The sequence below is a fragment of the Coffea arabica genome, chromosome 1c, assembly GCF_036785885.1.
Source record: "Coffea arabica cultivar ET-39 chromosome 1c, Coffea Arabica ET-39 HiFi, whole genome shotgun sequence".
Taxonomy (NCBI): Eukaryota; Viridiplantae; Streptophyta; class Magnoliopsida; order Gentianales; family Rubiaceae; genus Coffea; species Coffea arabica.
In genome coordinates this window covers 48785722-48805427 of record NC_092310.1, presented here as the reverse complement: position 1 = coordinate 48805427, position 19706 = coordinate 48785722, and the positions used below count along the sequence as shown (strand labels likewise).

The 19706-nt window shown below is 38.0% G+C and overlaps 2 protein-coding genes across 4 annotated transcripts; both read left to right on the top strand.

Annotated features, from left to right (window-relative positions):
• Positions 1-2405: 2405 nt before the first annotated feature.
• Positions 2406-6482, top strand: LOC113725693 (putative late blight resistance protein homolog R1A-10). Of its 2 annotated transcripts, none has more exons than XM_027248997.2 (2): positions 2406-5283; positions 5377-6482. In XM_027248997.2, the coding sequence occupies exons 1-2, from the start codon at positions 2556-2558 to the stop codon at positions 6315-6317; spliced, it is 3669 nt and encodes a 1222-aa protein (XP_027104798.2). In that variant the 5' UTR covers positions 2406-2555; the 3' UTR covers positions 6318-6482. The 2 variants fall into 2 exon arrangements, with proteins under 2 accessions (XP_027104798.2, XP_027104807.2); XM_027249006.2 differs by having other exon boundaries at positions 2408-5283; positions 5380-6482.
• On the top strand, positions 6405-11714 carry LOC113741654 (putative late blight resistance protein homolog R1B-8). Of its 2 annotated transcripts, none has more exons than XM_072074716.1 (2): positions 6405-9135; positions 9232-11714. In XM_072074716.1, exons 1-2 carry the CDS (start codon positions 6405-6407, stop codon positions 11574-11576), a joined length of 5076 nt encoding a protein of 1691 aa, XP_071930817.1. In that variant the 3' UTR covers positions 11577-11714. The 2 variants fall into 2 exon arrangements, with proteins under 2 accessions (XP_071930817.1, XP_027125042.2); XM_027269241.2 differs by having other exon boundaries at positions 9229-11714.
• The last annotated feature ends 7992 nt before the right edge of the window (positions 11715-19706 follow it).

Here is a 19706-nt window from a genome sequence, read left to right as displayed (position 1 = left end):
TACAGATCGCTGCAAATGGGACAATATCAAACAATTATAAGTTGTCTTAACATAGTGAATTGACCCTGAATTTTACAAACTAAAATTTTCAATACGACTACTTATAAAATCCTATATCATAGTGTGACTTCACATTTTGTGGCCAACATTTGAGTTAAAAATGTGAACTAAGACATGAATCAACATCTCTGAACCCCAAAAATATAGAAATTTCTTCACTAATACAATTTTCGGAAAAAAAGTAGAAGGATCTATGTTGTGATTGGCGTGTTTAATGGGTTATAAGTCAATAGTATTGTCATTGGCGTTGGCGTGTTCATATTGTTGTTGGCGTGTTTGAAGTGTGCTTAATGGGTTATAAGTCCTTAACTTTAGCTTGAAACTTGAAAGTAGCATCCTTCTTACGCCCATTTGGCACAGCATTTGGATAGCATTCTAATTCTAAAGGAGTAGCCTCCTCTCCATTATCCCTTCTCTCAAATTTTCCTAAGCATATCTTTGGATAACAGACACATGTATAATGTAATTTTCAACCATTGACTTTAGCTTTTTTAACCATGTTGCTTAACCTAGGTTTTTCTTTCAAAAATTTTTTTTTTTTTGTCTTTCTTTAAAAATTTTTCTATGGAAATGCCTAGGTTTTTCTCTTTCTTTCTTTCAACTCCAATAATTCTAAATGAAAAGTGACACTAAGATTTGATAATAGAAAATTTCGTCCTATTCTAAGATATTATTTACATTGACAATATTATATCTTATGTTTCCACATAAGACATGAAATAGCTAAATTTACAATCTTAATTGGAGATTTGTAATATTTTCACCGGTATAAATATAAAAGTAATTGTGACAAAATTAATTTAGTTTTCAAAACGGATTGTTAAAATTGTAATTTCATTTTTGGTCAAACCCAATATCAAATTTTATTACTACATGTTGTACATGTTCCATTGTGCAATACGAAAAGTAAAATATAGACTTCCTGATGCTCAATTTTTAGTTTTATCATAAATACATGAAATTTATTCAATCTTTAGCTACTGTAAAAATTTTTTTATTAATAAACTGCATTTAAATTGAAATTAGAATAATCTTCAACTAAAAATTATGAGCCAAATAAGGAAAGCTTATAGTTGTTAACATAAAATAGGAATTTTTTTTTTTTTGTAATTAAGCTTTCTTTACTAACAAATTGTATTAAAAAACTTAACATAATTCATTCTAATTTTTTCTTAGTAAGAGGAAATGAACATATGTACTAACAGGTAGCAAAATTGTGCTATTAACTAATACAATGGGTTATATTGCAAAAGAATGAGTTTTCATCTTTCAAGTTACAACTTTTAAATGAATGGCATAACAAAACTATTTGCTATTTGGAAAGAATATACACTATGCTACCCTATGAAAATGAAAACTAGAACAGTTAACATTAATTTAACTTGGCAAAATAAAATATAAGTGTGAGGCACTGACCATGAAAATAGAAAAAGAACAACAATCCCTTTATATATTTTTTTTTGTCTTTTTTATATATCTTTTTGAAACACATCTAGTTTTTTTTTTTTTTTTTTTTTTACATAATACTGTAAGGGGCTTATATAGATATTTTCAAACATTAGAGGATTATGTGGTAATATGCAGAACCACAAATATATATAAACAATACTTTAAAGTTTAAACCTCTTTTTTCTTTTCTATTTTTTTTTTGGGTTGTGTGGGGTGGGGTTTGGGGATTGAACATTTCATACCAATTTGCACGTTGGAATTCATAATTTTTCTTAAGCATGCCAAGACTTTTCTGAGGTTCGTGGAATAAGTGTTAGATAACTAATAACTAAGAGGTTTCTTCTTAATCCAAGGATGTTGAAACTTGAAAGTGAAACTCATGTAAGCAACTTGGATAGAATTTACTCCTGAGTAGACCTAAAAATGAGGGGACCAGCGCAATTGGCTTCAGATATTCCGCCCCAAATGGTACGACAATTTTGAGAACAAGGGAAGGGAGAATTATTTCGAGAGAATGGCCTTTGATCAAAACTACCACAGGATGATAAGAAAATGCATCTTTCTAAAGAAAAAATATCGCCAGAGACAGTTAAGCATGTAGAACTTTTGAGTGAATGCCAAATAAATTTAACAATCATACGGAAGAAATATCTATGAAACTTATTCAAGAAAAATTGGTCAAGTCCTTCCTTTTACAACTTTTTTTTATAAAAAGTTTATTACATTCTTTTGCGACGGAGATGCTTACACTTTTGCTTACAAATGTGCAGAGAGAATTTGAAGAGTTGATTAATCAGGTAGAAAAATTTAGCATTACTGAAACATGAGATGTAGTTGGACAAATTTTGCTTATACCTCTGATTTTGAGTTGATGCCAACACAACACAAAAGGCATAAGAATCATACTTTTTCCAAGGAGCAACGGGGTCCACTCACAAAAGGCATAGGAATCCACTTACAAAAAGCAGCTTAAAAGTCACAAAAGGCATTTTTTCTTTTACTTTATAATTATCGCTTGTCGTATTAACTTCTAACTTCTAAGAGACATGGATAGTGCTCCTGAGTCCTGTCCGCTGGTTTTGCCAAATTTCTATCAGTGTAAACTCTCAGTCATGGAGGAGGTTCTTCCGGGAGGACCATCATTTCTTCAGAATACTCAAACGATCTTGAATAAGCTGCAGTTGCTGGTGGACGAGGGTGTTTTCTTCGGGGAGGAGGATCATTTCGACAAGTTGAAGGGGGAATTAGAAGAAGTGAATAAGTATTTTCTGGCTGCATGGAAATTGGAGATTTCTTTTAAAAGTCTTGTAGATTTTGTTTGTGACAATAGGGAGCGGATTTACTCTTCTTCTGAATTAGATCAGGCATCGTCCAGCTTCGACTCAATTGCAGCAGCCTCCATTTTTGGAGATTTTTTGAAGAATTTTAGGCAACAGACCCGACTTCTTGACGATTCTGTTCATCAAGGTTGGCAGGGTTTTTATTCTCTTCTTCTTAAGGATGGATTGCCCTCCACTGTAGCAGATCGAGAAAGTACAGTGAATTTTGGGCAACAAATCAGAGATTTTTACAAACGGATGTGGGATTCCATGGTGCTACTCTTTTCGGAATCCAGAACGAGATATTTGCAGCAGCGCTGGGATAATGACTGGACGGGTGGATGGGAAGAGATGTCTTATTGGAAAAGTGATGTCATTGATCTTTTCACATCCTTCCAACAGAATGTTGAGGACATTCTCTGCCTTGGTAGACGCTGTGATTCAAGATTTGCAGAAGTCTTGAAACCTGCTCTTATTTACTCAACATTACCGCAAGGGCATCCTATCAAGCGATTTCCATTTGTGAAACATTTCAGTTCGGGCTGGGTGAATCGCCTCAAATTTATCAAGCGATTTCCATTTGTGAAACATTTCAGTTCGGGGTGGGTGAATCGGGGGAATCTCAGTTATGACTGGGTGAATCGCCTTGAATATATCGAGCGATTTCCATTTGCGGCTCTATTCGCAGCTCGTCTTTGTTGTTGGGTTTTAAGAGATGGAATTCACTTTGTCTGGGAATCGCGGTCACTCACTCCGTCTACCGAGGCAATGACTTGCATTGATTCGATCATAGATTTCTGCAAGGATGATCATGATCTGAAGGAGCTGAAGGTAGAGTTGAGCCTAGTGAAGATATTTTTCCTGTGTGCAAGGAAATTGTGTTATTCCTCAACGAGAACTGAAATTTTTAGAGATTCTGTTCGTCAAAATTGCCAGCAGTTTTGCTCTTTTCTTGCTCAATTGGAGCATGGATTGCCCCCCAGCGAATTGGCTGGGGCGATCTCCAATTTAAGAAGAATCTTAAAGAGTTATAGGCAAAAATTCAGTGAATTGTATGTTGAGATGCCGGACTTTTTATTCAACAGGTACGGCTATTGCAGCGAGGGTCGTAAGTGGTATGTAGATAGCCTTTTAAAATCCAGTTCTGGCTTGAGAGATGAATTCATGGAACTCTTCAATTTGCTCTTAGAAAACCTTGAGGATATTGTCATCAGGGGCGAAGCCTGTGATTCAAGACTTGCAAAATTGTTGGAACCGCTTCAAGAGAAGCTAGTGTTCCTTAGAACTTTCATTCTCTTTCCCAGTTTGCAAGGCAAGCCAAAGAGGAAACTCTTGGAGCACTGTGCAGTTGTGGCTTTATCTGCAGCACATCTTTGTTACATTTGCTGGTTTTTCAAATATGACTATCAAGAGCTCAACTGGATGGACTCGAAGATTTCTGAATTAACAGAAAAGATCTTGCGTGTTGATCACCGAGCCCATCTCACATATATTTGCGTCCTTGAATCTGGAACAACTTCCCCCACTCTGTCTGCCAAGAAGGATGTGATTATAGTGGCTGAATTTGTTGATTCTCTCCTAGGTCATCTTGGGGAGTTACTACTAAATTGTCCTGCCTATTTTGTGGTATCTTTGAAGCATCAATTGCGGATGCTTTTTGAGGGACTGCGATTCTTAAGAAACATTCTCAATAAGGAGAAGTACGATGGGATAGAGGGAAAAATCAAGGATCTTATTGGAGCTGTGGTCAATGACGCTGGGATTGTAATTTTTTCACTTCATCAGAATGACCTTCAAGAAGCTTCAGCTGAGGAAATAGATGTTAAGCTCTTTTGTTTGCTGGGGAGGATGAACATTATCAAGGCAGCTGTTGACAAAAGCTATCCTGTAGTGCCAAGGTTCAACTTCCCTACTACTAATGTGCTGGGGATTATCGATCTTCTCCAAGAAAAGCTGAAGGAACTGGCAACTTGTAAAGTTGATCCTATATTTACTTTTGCAAAGGATAGAGTTCACTTCTTTAGGCTATACTTAAAGAATGCCGCGGAGCAGCACAGCCAGGATGCAAAGCTCCAACCACACACAATCCAAGAAGATTTGTCATTCTTGAAATCATTCTTGGAAAATAATTTGGAGCAGCACGTAGATAAGGAAAAGCTTCAACTTCAAACAGTGCAAGATGGTCTTGTATTCTTAAGATCATTCTTGGAAAACAACAGGGATCAAAGCAACCACCCTGAAGAGCTCCAAGCTCTTAGTAGTCATGTTGTGGAAGTGGCATACAAGGCAGTGTTTGTTATTGACTCCTTAATTGTTGGAGATATATCATATTATTCTCTTATGCTATTTGATGATGTCACAGCAGAAATTAAGCTTCTTAAAACTAAGACAGGGGAGATTGACAGCATCGAAGCCCAAAAACGTACCGATGGTTGGAGGGATGTGCCATCACAAGGTAATATCCTGCAATAGTTTAAAAGATGATGATATTAGCTCTCCAGATTTTGTTAATGATCTTTCGTTCTCTTTGTAATTTGTTTTGAAATAGCAGGAAGGAAGTGGAGTGGAGTATTCCACCAGGTGCCATCACAGGGTACTATCTCAACAATCAATAAAGTTGCGGTATGTCTGAAGGATCAGGAGCAAACAATTATTGATCAACTTATAGGAGGATCGCTGCAGTTGGACATCATTTCCATTGTGGGAATGCCTGGACTAGGCAAGACGTTTCTGGCAGAAAGAGTTTACCGTAACCCTTCAATTACATCTCACTTCCACATTCTTGCATGGTGTTGTATCTCGCAAGTATATTGCAAGAAAGATCTGTTGCTTGGGATCTTGGCATGCATTGATCCAAAAGCTCAATACTCAGAGATGGATGAAGATGATTTAGCTCACAAGCTTTGTAATCACTTGAGGAAACAGAAGTATCTCATAGTTTTAGATGATGTGTGGGATATTGAGGCGTGGAATGCATTGAAAATATCTTTCCCAGATTATGCCAATGGAAGCAGAATTATATTAACGAGTCGGCATCATGGAATTACCGGTAAACCTCACCATCTTCGGCCACTTGATGAAGAAGAAAGCTGGGAGTTACTAAAGAAGAAGCTGTCAATTACCATAGAAGGTGGCTATCCTGTAGAACTAAGTGTTCTAGGGAGGCAAATAGCAAAAAACTGTAGTGGACTGCCTCTATCAATCGTCATCATATCTGGAATTCTCGGGACGCTAGATCAAGGTCGGTGGGGAGAGGTAGCAGAAAGGCTAGACTCAAACAGCAAGATTGGTGCCACAGAACAATGCAAGAGTATATTAGAGCTGAGTTACATACATCTACCTGACCATTTGAAGCCATGCCTTCTTTACTTCAGTGCATTTAGAGAAGACCAAGAAATTTCTGTAAAGAGGTTGATGTGGCTGTGGATCGCCGAAGGATTTGTGCGAAAGAAGGAATCAGAGAGCCTTGAAAAATTAGCAGAAGGCTGACTTTGGAGAACCGAACCAAAAAAGGCTGACAGACCTCCGGAGATAGGAGAATCTGAGAGAGAGAATACTGGAACTGGAACAGGAGTCATGGCATCCAGAAGAGAGCAGCAGGACAGCAAGTGTTTCACTGAAACGATCTTGGGTAAGCTGCAGTTGCTGGTGGCCGAGGGTGTTTTCTTCGGGGAGGAGGATTATTTGGACAAGTTGAAGGGGGAATTAGAAGAAGTGAGAAATTATTTTCTGGCTGCAAGGAAATTGGAGATTTCTTTTCAAAGTCTTGTACATTTTGTTTGTGCCAATAGGGGGTGCATTTACTCTTCTTCTGAATTAGATCAGGCATTGTCCAGCTTCGACTCAATTGCAGCAGCCTCCATTTTTGGAGATTTTTTGAAGAATTTTAGGCAACAGACCCGACTTTTTGACGATTCTGTTCATCAAGGTTGGCAGGGTTTTTATTCTCTTCTTCTTAAGGATGGATTGCCCTCCACTGTAGCAGATCGAGAAAGTATAGTGAATTTTGGGCAACAAATCAGAGATTTTTACAAACGGATGTGGGATTCCATGGTACCACTCTTTTCGGATTCCAGAACGAGATATTTGCAGCAGCACTGGGATAATGACTGGACGGGTGGATGGGAAGAGATGTCTTATTGGAAAAGGCGAGTCATTGATCTTTTCACATCCTTCCAACAGAATGTTGAGTGCATTCTCCGCCTTGGTGTACTCTGTGATTCAAGATTTGCAGAAGTCTTGAAACCTGTTCTTATTTACTCAACATTACCGCAAGGGCATCCTATCAAGCGATTTCCATTTGTGAAACATTTCAGTTCAGGCCGGGGGAATAGCCTCAAATTTATCAAGCGATTTCCATTTGTGAAACATTTCAGTTCGGGGTGGGTGAATCGGGGGAAGCTCAGTTGTGGCTGGGTGAATCGCCTTGAATATATCGAGCGATTTCCATTTGCGGCTCTATTCGCAGCTCGTCTTTGTTGTTGGTTTTTAAGAGATGGAATTCACTTGAATACCTCTGAATCGGTGGAGCAGATCAACCCTTCTGCTGACCAAGCTTCTTTGACTTATACTGGTGTCTGGGAATCTGAATCGCTGTCACTCACTCTGTCTAGCGAGGCAATGACTTGCATTGATTCGATCATAGATTTCTGCAAGGATGATCATGATCTGAAGGAGCTGAAGGTAGAGTTGAGCCTAGTGAAGATATTTTTCCTGTGTGCAAGGAAATTGTGTTTTTACTCAGAGAGAACTGAAATTCTTGAAGATTCTGTTTGTCAAAATTGGCAGCAGTTTTGCTCTTTTCTTGCTCAATTGGAGCATGGATTGCCCCCCAGCGAATTGGCTGGGGCGATCTCCAATTTAAGAAGAATCTTAAAGAGTTATAGGCAAAAATTCAGTGAATTGTATGTTGAGATGCCGGACTTTTTATTCAAAAGGTACGGCTATTGCAGCGAGGGTCGTAATCCGTATGTAGATAGCCTTTTAAAATCCAATTCTGCCTTGAGAGATGAATTCATGGAACTCTTCAATTTTCTCTTAAAAAACCTTGAGGATATTGTCATCTGGGGCGAAGCTTGTGATTCAAGACTTGCAAAATTGTTGGAACCGCTTCAAGAGAAGCTAGTGTTCCTTAGAACTTTCATTCTCTTTGCCAGTTTGCAAGGCAAGCCCAAGAGGAAACTCTTGGAGCAGTGTGCAGTTGTGGCTTTATCTGCAGCACATCTTTGTTACATTTGCTGGTTTTTCAGATATGACTATCAAGAGCTCAACTGGATGGACTCAAAGATTTCTGAATTAACAGACAAGATCATGCGTGTTGATCACCGAGCCCATCTCGCATATATTTGCGTCCTTGAATCTGGAACAACTTCCCCCACTCTGTCTGCCAAGAAGGATGTGATTATAGTGGCTGAATTTGTTGATTCTCTCCTAGGTCATCTTGGGGAGTTACTACTAAATTGTCCTGCCTATTTTGTGGTATCTTTGAAGCATCAATTGCGGATGCTTTTTGAGGGACTGCGATTTTTGAGAAACATTCTCAATAAGGAGAAGTACGATGGGATAGAGGGAAAAATCAAGGATCTTATTGGAGCTGTGGTCAATGACGCTGGGATTGTAATTTTTTCACTTTATCAGAATGACCTTCAAAAAGCTTCAGCTGAGGAAATAGATGTTAAGCTCTTTTGTTTGCTGGGGAGGATAAGCACTATCAAGGCAGCTGTTGACAAAAGCTATCCTGTAGTGCCAAGGTTCAACTTCCCTACTACTAATGTGCTGGGGATTATCGATCTTCTCCAAGAAAAGCTGAAGGAACTGGCAACTTGTAAAGTTGATCCTATACTTACTTTTGCAAAGGATAGAGTTCATTTCTTAAGGCTATACTTAAAGAATGCTACGGAGCAGCACAGCCAGGATGCAAAGCTCCAACCACAAACAATCCAAGAAGATTTGTCATTCTTGAAATCATTCTTGGAAAATAATTTGGAGCAGCACGTAGATAAGGAAAAGCTTCAACTTCAAACAGTGCAAGATGGTCTTGTATTCTTAAGATCATTCTTGGAAAACAACAGGGATCAAAGCAACCACCCTGAAGAGCTCCAAGCTCTTAGTTGTCATGTTGTGGAAGTGGCATACAAGGCAGTGTTTGTTATTGACTCCTTAATTGTTGGAGATATATCGTATTATTCTCTTATGCTATTTGATGATGTCACAGCAGAAATTAAGCTTCTTAAAACTAAGACAGGGGAGATTGACAGCATCGAAGCCCAAAAACCTACCGATGGTTTGAGGGATGTGCCATCACAAGGTAATATCCTGCAATAGTTTAAAAGATGATGATATTAGCTCTCCAGATTTTGTTAATGATCTTTCGTTCTCTTTGTAATTTGTTTTGAAACAGCAGGAAGGAAGTGGAGTGGAGTATTTCACCAGGTGCCATCACAGGGTAGTATCTCAACAATCAATAAAGCTGTGGTAGATCTGAAGGATCAGGAGCAAACAATTATTGGTCGACTTATAGGAGGATCGTTGCAGTTGGACATCATTTCCATTGTGGGAATGCCTGGACTAGGCAAGACGTTTCTGGCAGATAGAGTTTACCGTGACCCGTCAATTACATCTCACTTCCATATTCTTGCATGGTGTTGTATCTCTCAAGTATATTGCAAAAAAGATCTGTTGCTTGGGATCTTGGCATGCATTGATCCAAAAGCTCAATATTCGGAGTTTGATGAAGATGATTTGGCTCACAAGCTTTGCAAACACTTGAGGAAACAGAAGTATCTTATAGTTTTGGATGACATTTGGGACACTGAGGCATGGAATGCTTTGAAAATATCTTTCCCGGATGATACCAACGGAAGCAGAATTCTCTTAACAAGTCGACATCATGGGATTATTGGTGAATCTCACCATCTTCGGCCACTTGATGAAGAAGAAAGCTGGGAGTTACTACAGAAGAAGCTGTCAATTACCATAGAAGGTGGCTATCCTGTAGAGCTAAGTGTTCTTGGGAGGCAAATAGCAAAAAACTGTAATGGACTGCCTCTATCAATCGTCATCATATCTGGAATTCTTGGGACTCTAGATCAAGGTCGTTGGGAAGAGGTAGCAGAAAGGCTAGACTCAAACAGCAAGATTGGTGCCACAGAACAATGCAAGAGCATATTAGAGTTGAGTTACGAGCATCTGCCTTACCATTTGAAGCCATGCCTTCTTTACTTCAGTGCATTTAGAGAAGACCAAGAAATTTCTGTAAAGAGGTTGATGTTGCTGTGGATGGCTGAAGGATTTGTGCGAAAGAAGGAATCAGAGAGCCTTGAAAAATTAGCAGAAGGCTATTTAATAGCTCTAATCAACAGAAGCTTGGTTATGGAGGGGCAACAAAGATCCATTGGCGGGGTGAAGACGTGTCACATTCATGATTTGTTGCATGTCTTTTGTTTGGGAAAAGCTGAAGATCAAAATTTTCTACATTTGATACGAGGATGTGATGGATTTCTTAATTTTGATGAACCACACTACCCATATCGGTTATCTATTCACTCTCAGCCAAAGCATTTTGTGAAGTCAAAGATATTTTGTCCCCATGTACGCTCTCTATTACATTCTTCTCATGGTATTGGGGGCCGTGGAGTATCACACAACTCATCCTTTGTTTGTCACCTGAAACTTCTTCAAGTGTTGGATTTGGAACAAATTAGTCTTGGTTTTACTTTCCTATGTGAATTAGGGTTGCTCATTCAGTTGAGGTACTTGGCTGTTTCGGGTTGGATCAAATACATCCCACCCTCGCTGGAAAACCTCTCGAATTTGGAAACGTTTTCTGTGACAACATATTATTCTGATTTTGTTCTTTCATCGTTGGAAGATATTTTTTGGAAATTGCAGAAATTGAGGCATCTACAAGTACGTGGTGCTTTGATTGATCTTAGGTTGGCAAAGGAAAATCCTGAAAGCTCCTGTATGTTATACAATTTACACACGTTTTCCACTCCAAAGCTTTATCTTGGGCAAAGCATGGAAAAGATGATGATGAAGTTTCCAAATATCCGCAGACTGAAATGCTGTCTGCTACAGTCAGAGGAATCTTCTAGTGAGGGCACAAGGATCGTGGCAATGGACTCTCTGAGTCAGTTAGAATCACTAAAGCTGCTACTGGGTAAAGTTACTGCAAATTGTATTGAATTTCATCTCCCCTTGAATCTGAAAAAGTTGACACTGGAGGACTTCTCATGGAGTATAATTTGCACAATCAGAAAGCTACCCAATCTTGAGGCTCTCAAATTAATCCGGCAAGCAGATGGGGAAGAGGAATGGGACATGGGAGACATTGAATACATGGAAGAAGAGGAAATCTTCCCTAAACTCAAGTTCTTGAAATTGGAATCCTTGACGATGGTCAGGTGGATGGGCACAGGAGTGCATTTTCCCAGTCTTGAGAGATTAATTTTGGAGGGTTGCGCAGAATTGGAAGAGCTCCCTTCTTGTTTACAGGATACTTTTACTCTTCAATTGATTGAGGTGCATGGATGTCTATACTCTGCTGGAGATGTAGTTCGGGGCATTAAGAAACAACAGATGGATTATGGAAACATGGATCTGAAAATCCTTATCTCGGAAGAAGTTGACGAGTCTTGTTCATGGTCAGATGGAGATTCAAACGGATGGTTACCAGAAGAAATTGAGGAGTCTTCTTCATCGTCGGAAATTCACACAGATGGTCAGGCTAACGGTCATCTGCCATAAGCGTTGTTATCTTCTGTATGGTTCTGTTTACATTGATGTCATATTTGTCATTGTAACGCATAAATAAGTTGCTATGTATTAATGACAAATTAATGTACTATTTGATTAAATTGATTGTTCAAATATTGAGGATGGATATACTTATGATTTGTTCCAGATCTTTACACTTGCATCTCAAGTATCTGTGGAATATAAACTTACCTTAGTGAGTTATATGTAAAAGACCTGTTTCATCTGGAAAATGGGAATACAGAATCTGATACAATCTTGTATTTGTGCTTATTCAGTTAGTCAAATGTGTTGTGTCATGAGATACAGATTTTTTTTTTTTTAAGTTTTATCGTCCCATCCCATCTCTACACCCTTCTCACCTTCCATTGCCAAGCCAAGAATTCGAACTTTGAATCTGACAAAGGGAGAACTCTGAGAGTGTTGAGCATTTCTCTCGTCATTGGGCAATCCCCAGTGATTACAGATGTTACAGGTATGATGGTATGTGCTGCTGGGGTATTTTCTATGCTCTGCTATGCATTTAGCTTGTACCCTAACTGTTCTGCAAATTAACTGCTGGGGTGATGGTGTGTCGAGGGTGTGCCAGGAAAGGTTTTCTAGTGTCAGTGTGGGAGCAAAATCTGATCAGGAATGTCTTGATAGCAAAATCTTGTACTACCTTGTGATGGCACATCCCTCAAATTTCCAGATGTTTACACTTACTTCTCCTTTGATTGTTTTTATAGGTTTCAATTGTAAAATTATAATGAATAATAATTTGATAATATATTGATATTTTATTACTTACTTATTTATTAAAATTTAACTATAATAAAATTATATGATAAATCTTTATTAGCACTGTAGTGAAAGTAGGGCGGGGCGAGGGGTGGGGGAGTGCAGCCCTCTCCGTTGCCATTCCCAATATATTTCACCCGTTAATGGCCGCTTTGACCTTTGAGTAACTGTGAACATCTTTACCTAGGGCATTACCTAGTGCTTGTCAATCCGAAGACGCGAATAAATAATTCTCAATTAGTAGCCTTCACTTTCCGAGCAACTTTGCAGCAATACAAGAGGGTAATATTTTATGACAACGATAATAACCTTCTTGTTTTTTGTCTCTTAATTTTAGATTACGTTGATTTCTAGGTTAATGTTAATTAATAAATCGTTTTCTTATTCTACTATTTTCCCCCTTATTCGACATTAAGCTTTAAGTTAGAGACAAAAGATTGCCTTCAAGCTTTTTTCTTGATTTTTAAAGGATAAAATAGCAAAAAATTTCATTGTGATTTACTGAATGTTTAATTTAATTCTCTCTAATTTGGAACCTACACTATACCTCTTTGCGGTTTTGATAAATTGAAAATTGGATAGAAAGTATTTAATCTAACGGATGTGCATGAAATATCAATATTGCTGATAGAGTGTTAATTGTTAGTAATTTTATTGTTAATTTCCCCTTTTATTCTTGCCAAATATTGTTTTAATTATTAATATTTACTTATATTTGGTATTGGGACTTAATTTCAGGAACAAAGCAGAAAATTACCAAAAAAGAGGGACTTTTATGGGAAAAATGGAGACTTCTAAGGACCTTGGACTCTTGAATTGGTGGGGACCACAAGCTAGTGAAAGGCATTTAGTCAGGCCTTTCAAAGAAAGCAACGTAGAGAGACTTGGACCAAGAAGTAACTTGGAGGCTTTGTCCACATGTGTGGGGACCACAGGAAATAGCTTTTAGGCTTCTTTCTTTTGGCTTTTTAAGGGAAGACGTACAGAAGCAAAAGGGGATCCTTTTAGACGGCTCTAGTTTAGCTTTTAGGGTAGCTTTAGTTTTTCTTTCTTTTCACTGGCCTCCGACACACGCCAGGTGTTTGACAATATTCCCCAACGGGAAAAACACCATTTATCCCTTGCTTTCTAGTAAAAAATCGCAATGCCTTTGCAATCTATTAATTCGTGTGGTGATTTAATTATGCGGCGTGGCTAAGCCTTCCTTCTAGTCAAGGGGACAACTAACGATTTGGTTCGACAATTACTGTGAGATCGAATCTGTTTTAATTATTTTCTTCATTTATTGGTATTTATATGTTCCTTGATTTTAATTGCTATAGCCTTGTGTATGATTGATTAGTGCGCAATAATTAATTATTCATATAGGCTATTTTTTGCTAAATAGGAGTAATTGAATCCGTAATTGTTCGTTATCTCTATCTCAGTAGCAACTGGCGTAATTGGATTTATGTCAGGGGAATATACGATCTAGTTTAAACAAACCCTCGTAGCGTGTTTGTTAGTTAGGATTGAGCCTTTCTAATTATTAATGCAATCTAGAAATTAAATTCTACGGTCGTACCTAGGGTTGTTTTTGGATTAGAGAAATAGCTAACGGTCGTACCTTAGCTATCGATAAATTAAGGAAAGGTTGGTTGTTTATCGCGTGCATGACAACTATAACCAATCTATTAATAAAAGTTGGAATTATCTGCGAATCAATGATCAGTGCATGAACCATTTCTGAAGTGTACCCTTGGTTAGAGCTTCTCTTAATTATTTCTTTGAATTAATTACTTTCTGCATTTAATTTGTTTAATTGGCATTTAATCTCAAAACCCCCTATACGTACTTTGAACTCTAGAAGAAACGAACTATCCCCAGTCCCTGTGGATTCGACCCTACTCACCGCTATATACAAAATCTGTATTTTTCTTGAGTAGGTAATTATTATTGCACAGGTTCGGCACCTGTCAATTTTTGGCGCCACTATACGTGAAATAATTTCTGTTCAATTTTCACTTTAGTCAAAACCGTAGGAGCTATAGTGTAGTTTTCTAAACTAGAAAGAGTTAAATTGAACATTCGGCAAACCACAGAGAGTTCATTTATATAGGGGCAATATTGATATTTCACGTACAACTATTAGATTGGATGCTTTCTATCCAATTTTCAATTTAGTTGAAACCACAAGGAGTTATAGTGTAGGTTTTCAAACTAGAGAGAGTTAAATTGAACATTTGGCAAACCACGAGAAGTTTTTTGATATTTTACCTATTTTTAAATTCAACTTCACTTAAAGTTATTTAGAAGAAGAGTTTCGTTTTTTACTTATTATTCAAATATTAAAGAACATGCCTTGAGTCTGAAAATCTTTTAGAAAATTGAAAGCAATCTGGATATATTTAGTTTGAGGAGAATGATTACAGACATATATACAAATTTACTGTTAACTTAATGTTTACACATTTCAAGGTTTTCTTGGCAAGATTCCTTAATTTGCTAATTCTTGAATAGCTTTAGAATTGGAGTACAAATGAGCCTAATTGTGACAGCCCCACCTCACCCTAAGGTGAACCAAAGGGTTCGGCGGGCCAAGGTGGTATTAGAGCCATTTCGCGTGGTCTCTGCGCGGAGTGAGGTTGGGCCAAGTGGTGTTATGGTTCTGATTTCGTGAATGTGTCTAAAGGTATGAGTGCTCTTTAGAGCATAAGCTATGAACCGTGCACATTATAAGTGTAAAAATCTTTATCATGGTACCTGAGGAAGATATATATGTATGTCGGATAGGAATCTTTAATATTGATGATTTACTCTTGGGACCGACCGGCTCGAATTGTGAATTATTCTATTTGGGGATTCTTGTACCCGACTACTAAATAGATGAGAGTCTAGGTTAGAAAGGACTTGGACGAACTAGAAATGTGATTCTATAGAGCTTCATGTGGTTTGTTCAGATGTTAGTAAGCATGATTAACCTGAAATAAGATATGAATTGTGTTATTCTCATAGAGTATGGACGAAACTCTAGAGGGGAAAAGTTTTTCGTTAGTTGCTTTTAAACCTTTGACCTTGTTGGTATATAGTATTTTTGATGACTCAAATACTTTCATGGAATTCCCTTTTGCTTGTATCTAACTGACTACTACCGTGTGATTTATTTGATAAAGTTGTGTTATGTATACATGCTTTTGATCTATATGTACTTTTGTTACTTACTTATGCATATAATTATCTTTAATGTTATATTCACGCTTTAACCCTAGATTGGTTAGACAAATTGAGGGTACTCGTAGTGCACGAGATCGCAGGCGCGGACATAAGCAACCCTGATAGGTTGCGATTTTATCATTTATTTTATTATTAATTTCCTCTATTACCTAACCCAATGTGAATTAATTATTAGATTCTACTCACTTTTCGTAATTTGCATTTATTTCAGGGAGTAGAATAAAAATATCATAATCAATGCCAATTTGACAGTCATCGGGAAAGAGTTCAAATAGCAGGCAATCAAGGGCATTCTTGGAACAAGGAGATGCAAGACCTTTTTGGTAATTTTGACCTAAGACAGCAACTAGAAAAAGGGAAAAGAAAGCAAACCTCGGGGAGCTTCTTCTTCTCGTGCGGCGGACGCCGCACAGGAGCAGTAGGCTAATTAGAATAGGAATTGCGCAGAGGAAGAGCACTGACTCTCTTCTTAGTTTTTTGTCCTTTAGCCTGGCTTTTGACTTGTCTCCTTTTTAGCTTTTAGTGGTAGTTTTTCTCTTCATTCGTATGGAGCAGAAGCAAACAAACAATCAAGTATTTTGTAGCTTTTCTTTCTAGTCAGTGGTCAATCGAATTAAGTTTACCCAGTTTCCAATTGATGGCTGCGACTTTCTCTCCAATTTTCGGTGGATTTTGTTCATCAACTATGAACTAATTTCCTCACCCTAGTCAAGGGACAACGGATGCTTTGGGTCGCCTAAAATTGTGAGATCGATTTAATTTTATCTTTTATCTTTTATTTATTAGTATTTGCATATTCCCTGGTTGCAGTGTTTATGATTGTTTAATTAATTGATTGTCTTGGATCCGGATAATTAGTTAATTTGATAATCTATTATCAATTGAGACGTTAAATCCGTAATTGTTTAATTGTCTCAAAATAGCGATAACTGGCATAATTGGGTTTGTGTCAGGGGAATACGCGGGTTAATCTAAAATAACCCTGGTAGTGCGTTATTTGATTAGAATAGAGCTCCTCTAATACGTAAGGCAATTGAGGAATTAAATCTTATGGGCGTACCTATGATTATTTCTTAGTTAGAGCAGTGATTAACGGGCGTACCTTAATCATCGACACAGTAAGGAGGGGTTGACTGTCATCGCTTGTTTGGCAGTTATAACCTATTTATTAGTAAATAATTAGAATTGCCTTTGCTCATCGATGATCAATTAGGTGAACCATTGCTGAAGTTATTTCTTGGCTAGACCCTCTGATTTTAGTAAATTGTTATTTAATTTCTAGTTGGCTATTTTATTTTTATTATTTTACTTTTAGTTGGATTGCTTAAATTGTCACTCCTGAGATAAAAACACCCCCTTGTCACTGTGAATTTAAAGAGAAACAATTACTCCCAATCCCTATGGATTCGACCCCGCTTACCACTATCTACAGAAATTAACTTTAGTTTGAGCAGGTTTTATTATTGCACAGGCTTCGACAACCTGTCAATTTTTTGTGCCGTTGCCGGGGACTGGTGCCAGATTAATTTGTTTCTTTTTTAGTTCATTTTATTTTCATTTTTAATTTATTTTTCTCTTATTTTTTTTATATAGCTTATGGCTTCTAACACTCCATATTTTGGTGATATACTGGATTTTGTTTCCGAGAAAGGCGATGCGACTAGTTTTTTCGCTAAGTCTGCATACTCAGAGGCACTAAACTCTATTAGAAAAAGAATGGCTGCTGCAACCTGTAAAATTTGTTATGCCAGGGATCATTCAACCGCTATGTGCCCCGAATATCAAGATAATCTGAGTGTCCCACTCAATAATTATGGAGATTTTTCATCCTGGTCTCAAACGTGATATAACCCTAATCCAAACGGGTATGATCAAGGATGGTGGCATAACTCCAATTATAATTATACAACGGGGCCAATGAATTTTCAGCAGTATGAGTCTCAAGAATCGTCATCTATGTCAGGTATGTCTCTTGAAAAAATAGTTGAACCCACGTCATCTATGTCAGCACAGTGCACGAGATCGTAGGCGCGGACATAAGCAACCCTCGAATGAAAGGGGTAATCGGGAACCCACGCCTAAACCAAACTCTGAGCCTAAAATTGAGCCAAATGCTCAGGTAGCCGCTGCTATCCAGCGCATGACCGATCTGCTAACCCATATAGTGGAACACCATGGCCAAAACCCTAATTCTCAACCTGGAAATCCTGGTAACAATGTAGAGAGCGAGAATAGAGCCCTCGAAAGATTTCATAAATTCTCCCCACCAAAATTTCTTGGAGGACCAAATCCTGACGTGGCTGAGAGGTGGTTGGAGAAGATGATCGATATATTTGCTGCGTTACATTATACCGAGGAGAGACAAGTGACCTTAGCTGTCTTCCAACTGGAGGGAGCAGCCCGATCTTGGTGGAATATCATTAGACTGAAATGGAAAAGAGAACAAACCCCGAGAACATGGGCGAATTTCATGAGGGAATTCAACACCAAGTTTTTCCCTCCTCTAATCCAAGAAAAGAAGGAAGATGAATTCATTCGGCTTCACCAAGGAACTCAGACCGTAGCCGAGTATGAGAGTCAATTTACTCGATTATTTAAGTTTGCACCCTAATTGATTGTAACTGAACAAAGACGGATAAGACATTTTGTCCAGGAATTAAATGTTGAGATTCAGAAGGACTTGGCTGTAGCTTAACTTAGTACCTTTAGTGATGCTATGGAGAAAGCCCAGCGGATTGAAAATGCAAGGCTACAGGTGAGAAACTTCCAAGTCAAGAAAAGGAACTTCCCTGGGAGTAGTTCGGAACAAGAAAATAAGAGTACACCTCCTAAAATTGGAAAGGGAAACGGGGGGGTACGACAACCGAGGGTGCCGCGTGATGTCTCTCAGGGGGGATCGGTTTCTGCTACTCGTGGTCCCTGTGAATATTGCGGAGGGCCAAATCATACGGAGGCAACTTGTTGGAAGAAAGAGGGAAAATGTCTGTGCTGTGGAAACGCCGATCATCGGATTGCCGACTGCCCAGTTCGATTACGAAAAGGAAAAGGGATCCAGCAACCAACTGAGACTAACCCTAGACAGTCAAAAAAGAAAGGGACTGGATCGGAAGTACCGGTTCGGGTGTATTTCCTAGAATAACATCAGATCCCTGACTCATCTAAGAATATAGAAGGTGCCAAGTGTCATGACCCTATTGCAAGTTGAACTTTGACTAATTTTCATCACCTTTACTAAACCTCAAAATTAACCAATTTCTTTCCATTTTGAGCCTGCCTTGGCCGAACCTCTTGGAGCAAAAATACAAGAGAAGCCTTCCTTTTCCATTTTAATTTCTTGCTCAATCCTTGAGTTCTAACCATCAAGAGTTCTAATCACTCCATAAAAGTGTTAGCCAAGATAGTTTCCAAGGTATTTGTGGAGTCAATTTGGGAGGAAGAAATGGCCGAGCTAATGTATATGTTATCTTGATAAATTTCTTTGTAATCGAAACCCTAATTGTATTTTGACTAGTATAAACACTTTGGTTTGTACTTCAAGTTAAAATGTTGAAGACTCCGATGTAAATACATGTATAAGTATTTAATCTTATTTATTAAGTGTATTCGTTGAGTTGTTACGCTTCTATGGCTTTGGTAAGTGTTTAATCGATGTCCTGTTTCGCCACATGATTTGGTAAGTGATATGGGAGTTTGGTGGTTTTCATTTGTTCGTTTTCTTTGGGTCCTATCGCGCATATTATACGGTTTGTGGAATTCGACTCCGTAGTCCTGACGAGAGTTGGGCAGGCGATCCGCCGAACCCTTTGGTTCGCCTTAGGGTGAGGTAGAGCCGTCACACTAATCATAGCCATACCAAATCTCTCTAGCGTGTAATTTGTTTGTTTATTTTAACGGGATTGAAATCATATTTAAATCTAGACTTGTTCATTAAATGAATCAAACATGAATGAGCTTTGATTCTATTGATTTCGAAAAATTTGAATTATTTACATATAAATTTTAAATCTTAAGCTAGTTGAATCAAGCCAAGAACGAATCACTAAACACAAAAATTATAGTCAGGTTTGGCTTAATTAATTGGTGAAGAAAATAAACGAGTTCTGACAAAGTCTTGTTTTAAAAAAATTA

What these genes read in the sequence shown, in the direction of transcription:
- LOC113725693 (XM_027248997.2), top strand. Translation starts at nt 2,556, where the DNA reads ATGGATAGTGCTCCTGAGTCCTGTCCGCTGGTTTTGCCAAATTTCTAT. An exon ending in GAGGGATGTGCCATCACAAG is followed by an intron (nt 5,284 to 5,376) that starts GTAATATCCTGC and finishes GTTTTGAAATAG; the next exon opens with CAGGAAGGAAGTGGAGTGGA.
- LOC113741654 (XM_027269241.2), top strand. Translation starts at nt 6,405, where the DNA reads ATGGCATCCAGAAGAGAGCAGCAGGACAGCAAGTGTTTCACTGAAACG. An exon ending in GAGGGATGTGCCATCACAAG is followed by an intron (nt 9,136 to 9,228) that starts GTAATATCCTGC and finishes GTTTTGAAACAG; the next exon opens with CAGGAAGGAAGTGGAGTGGA.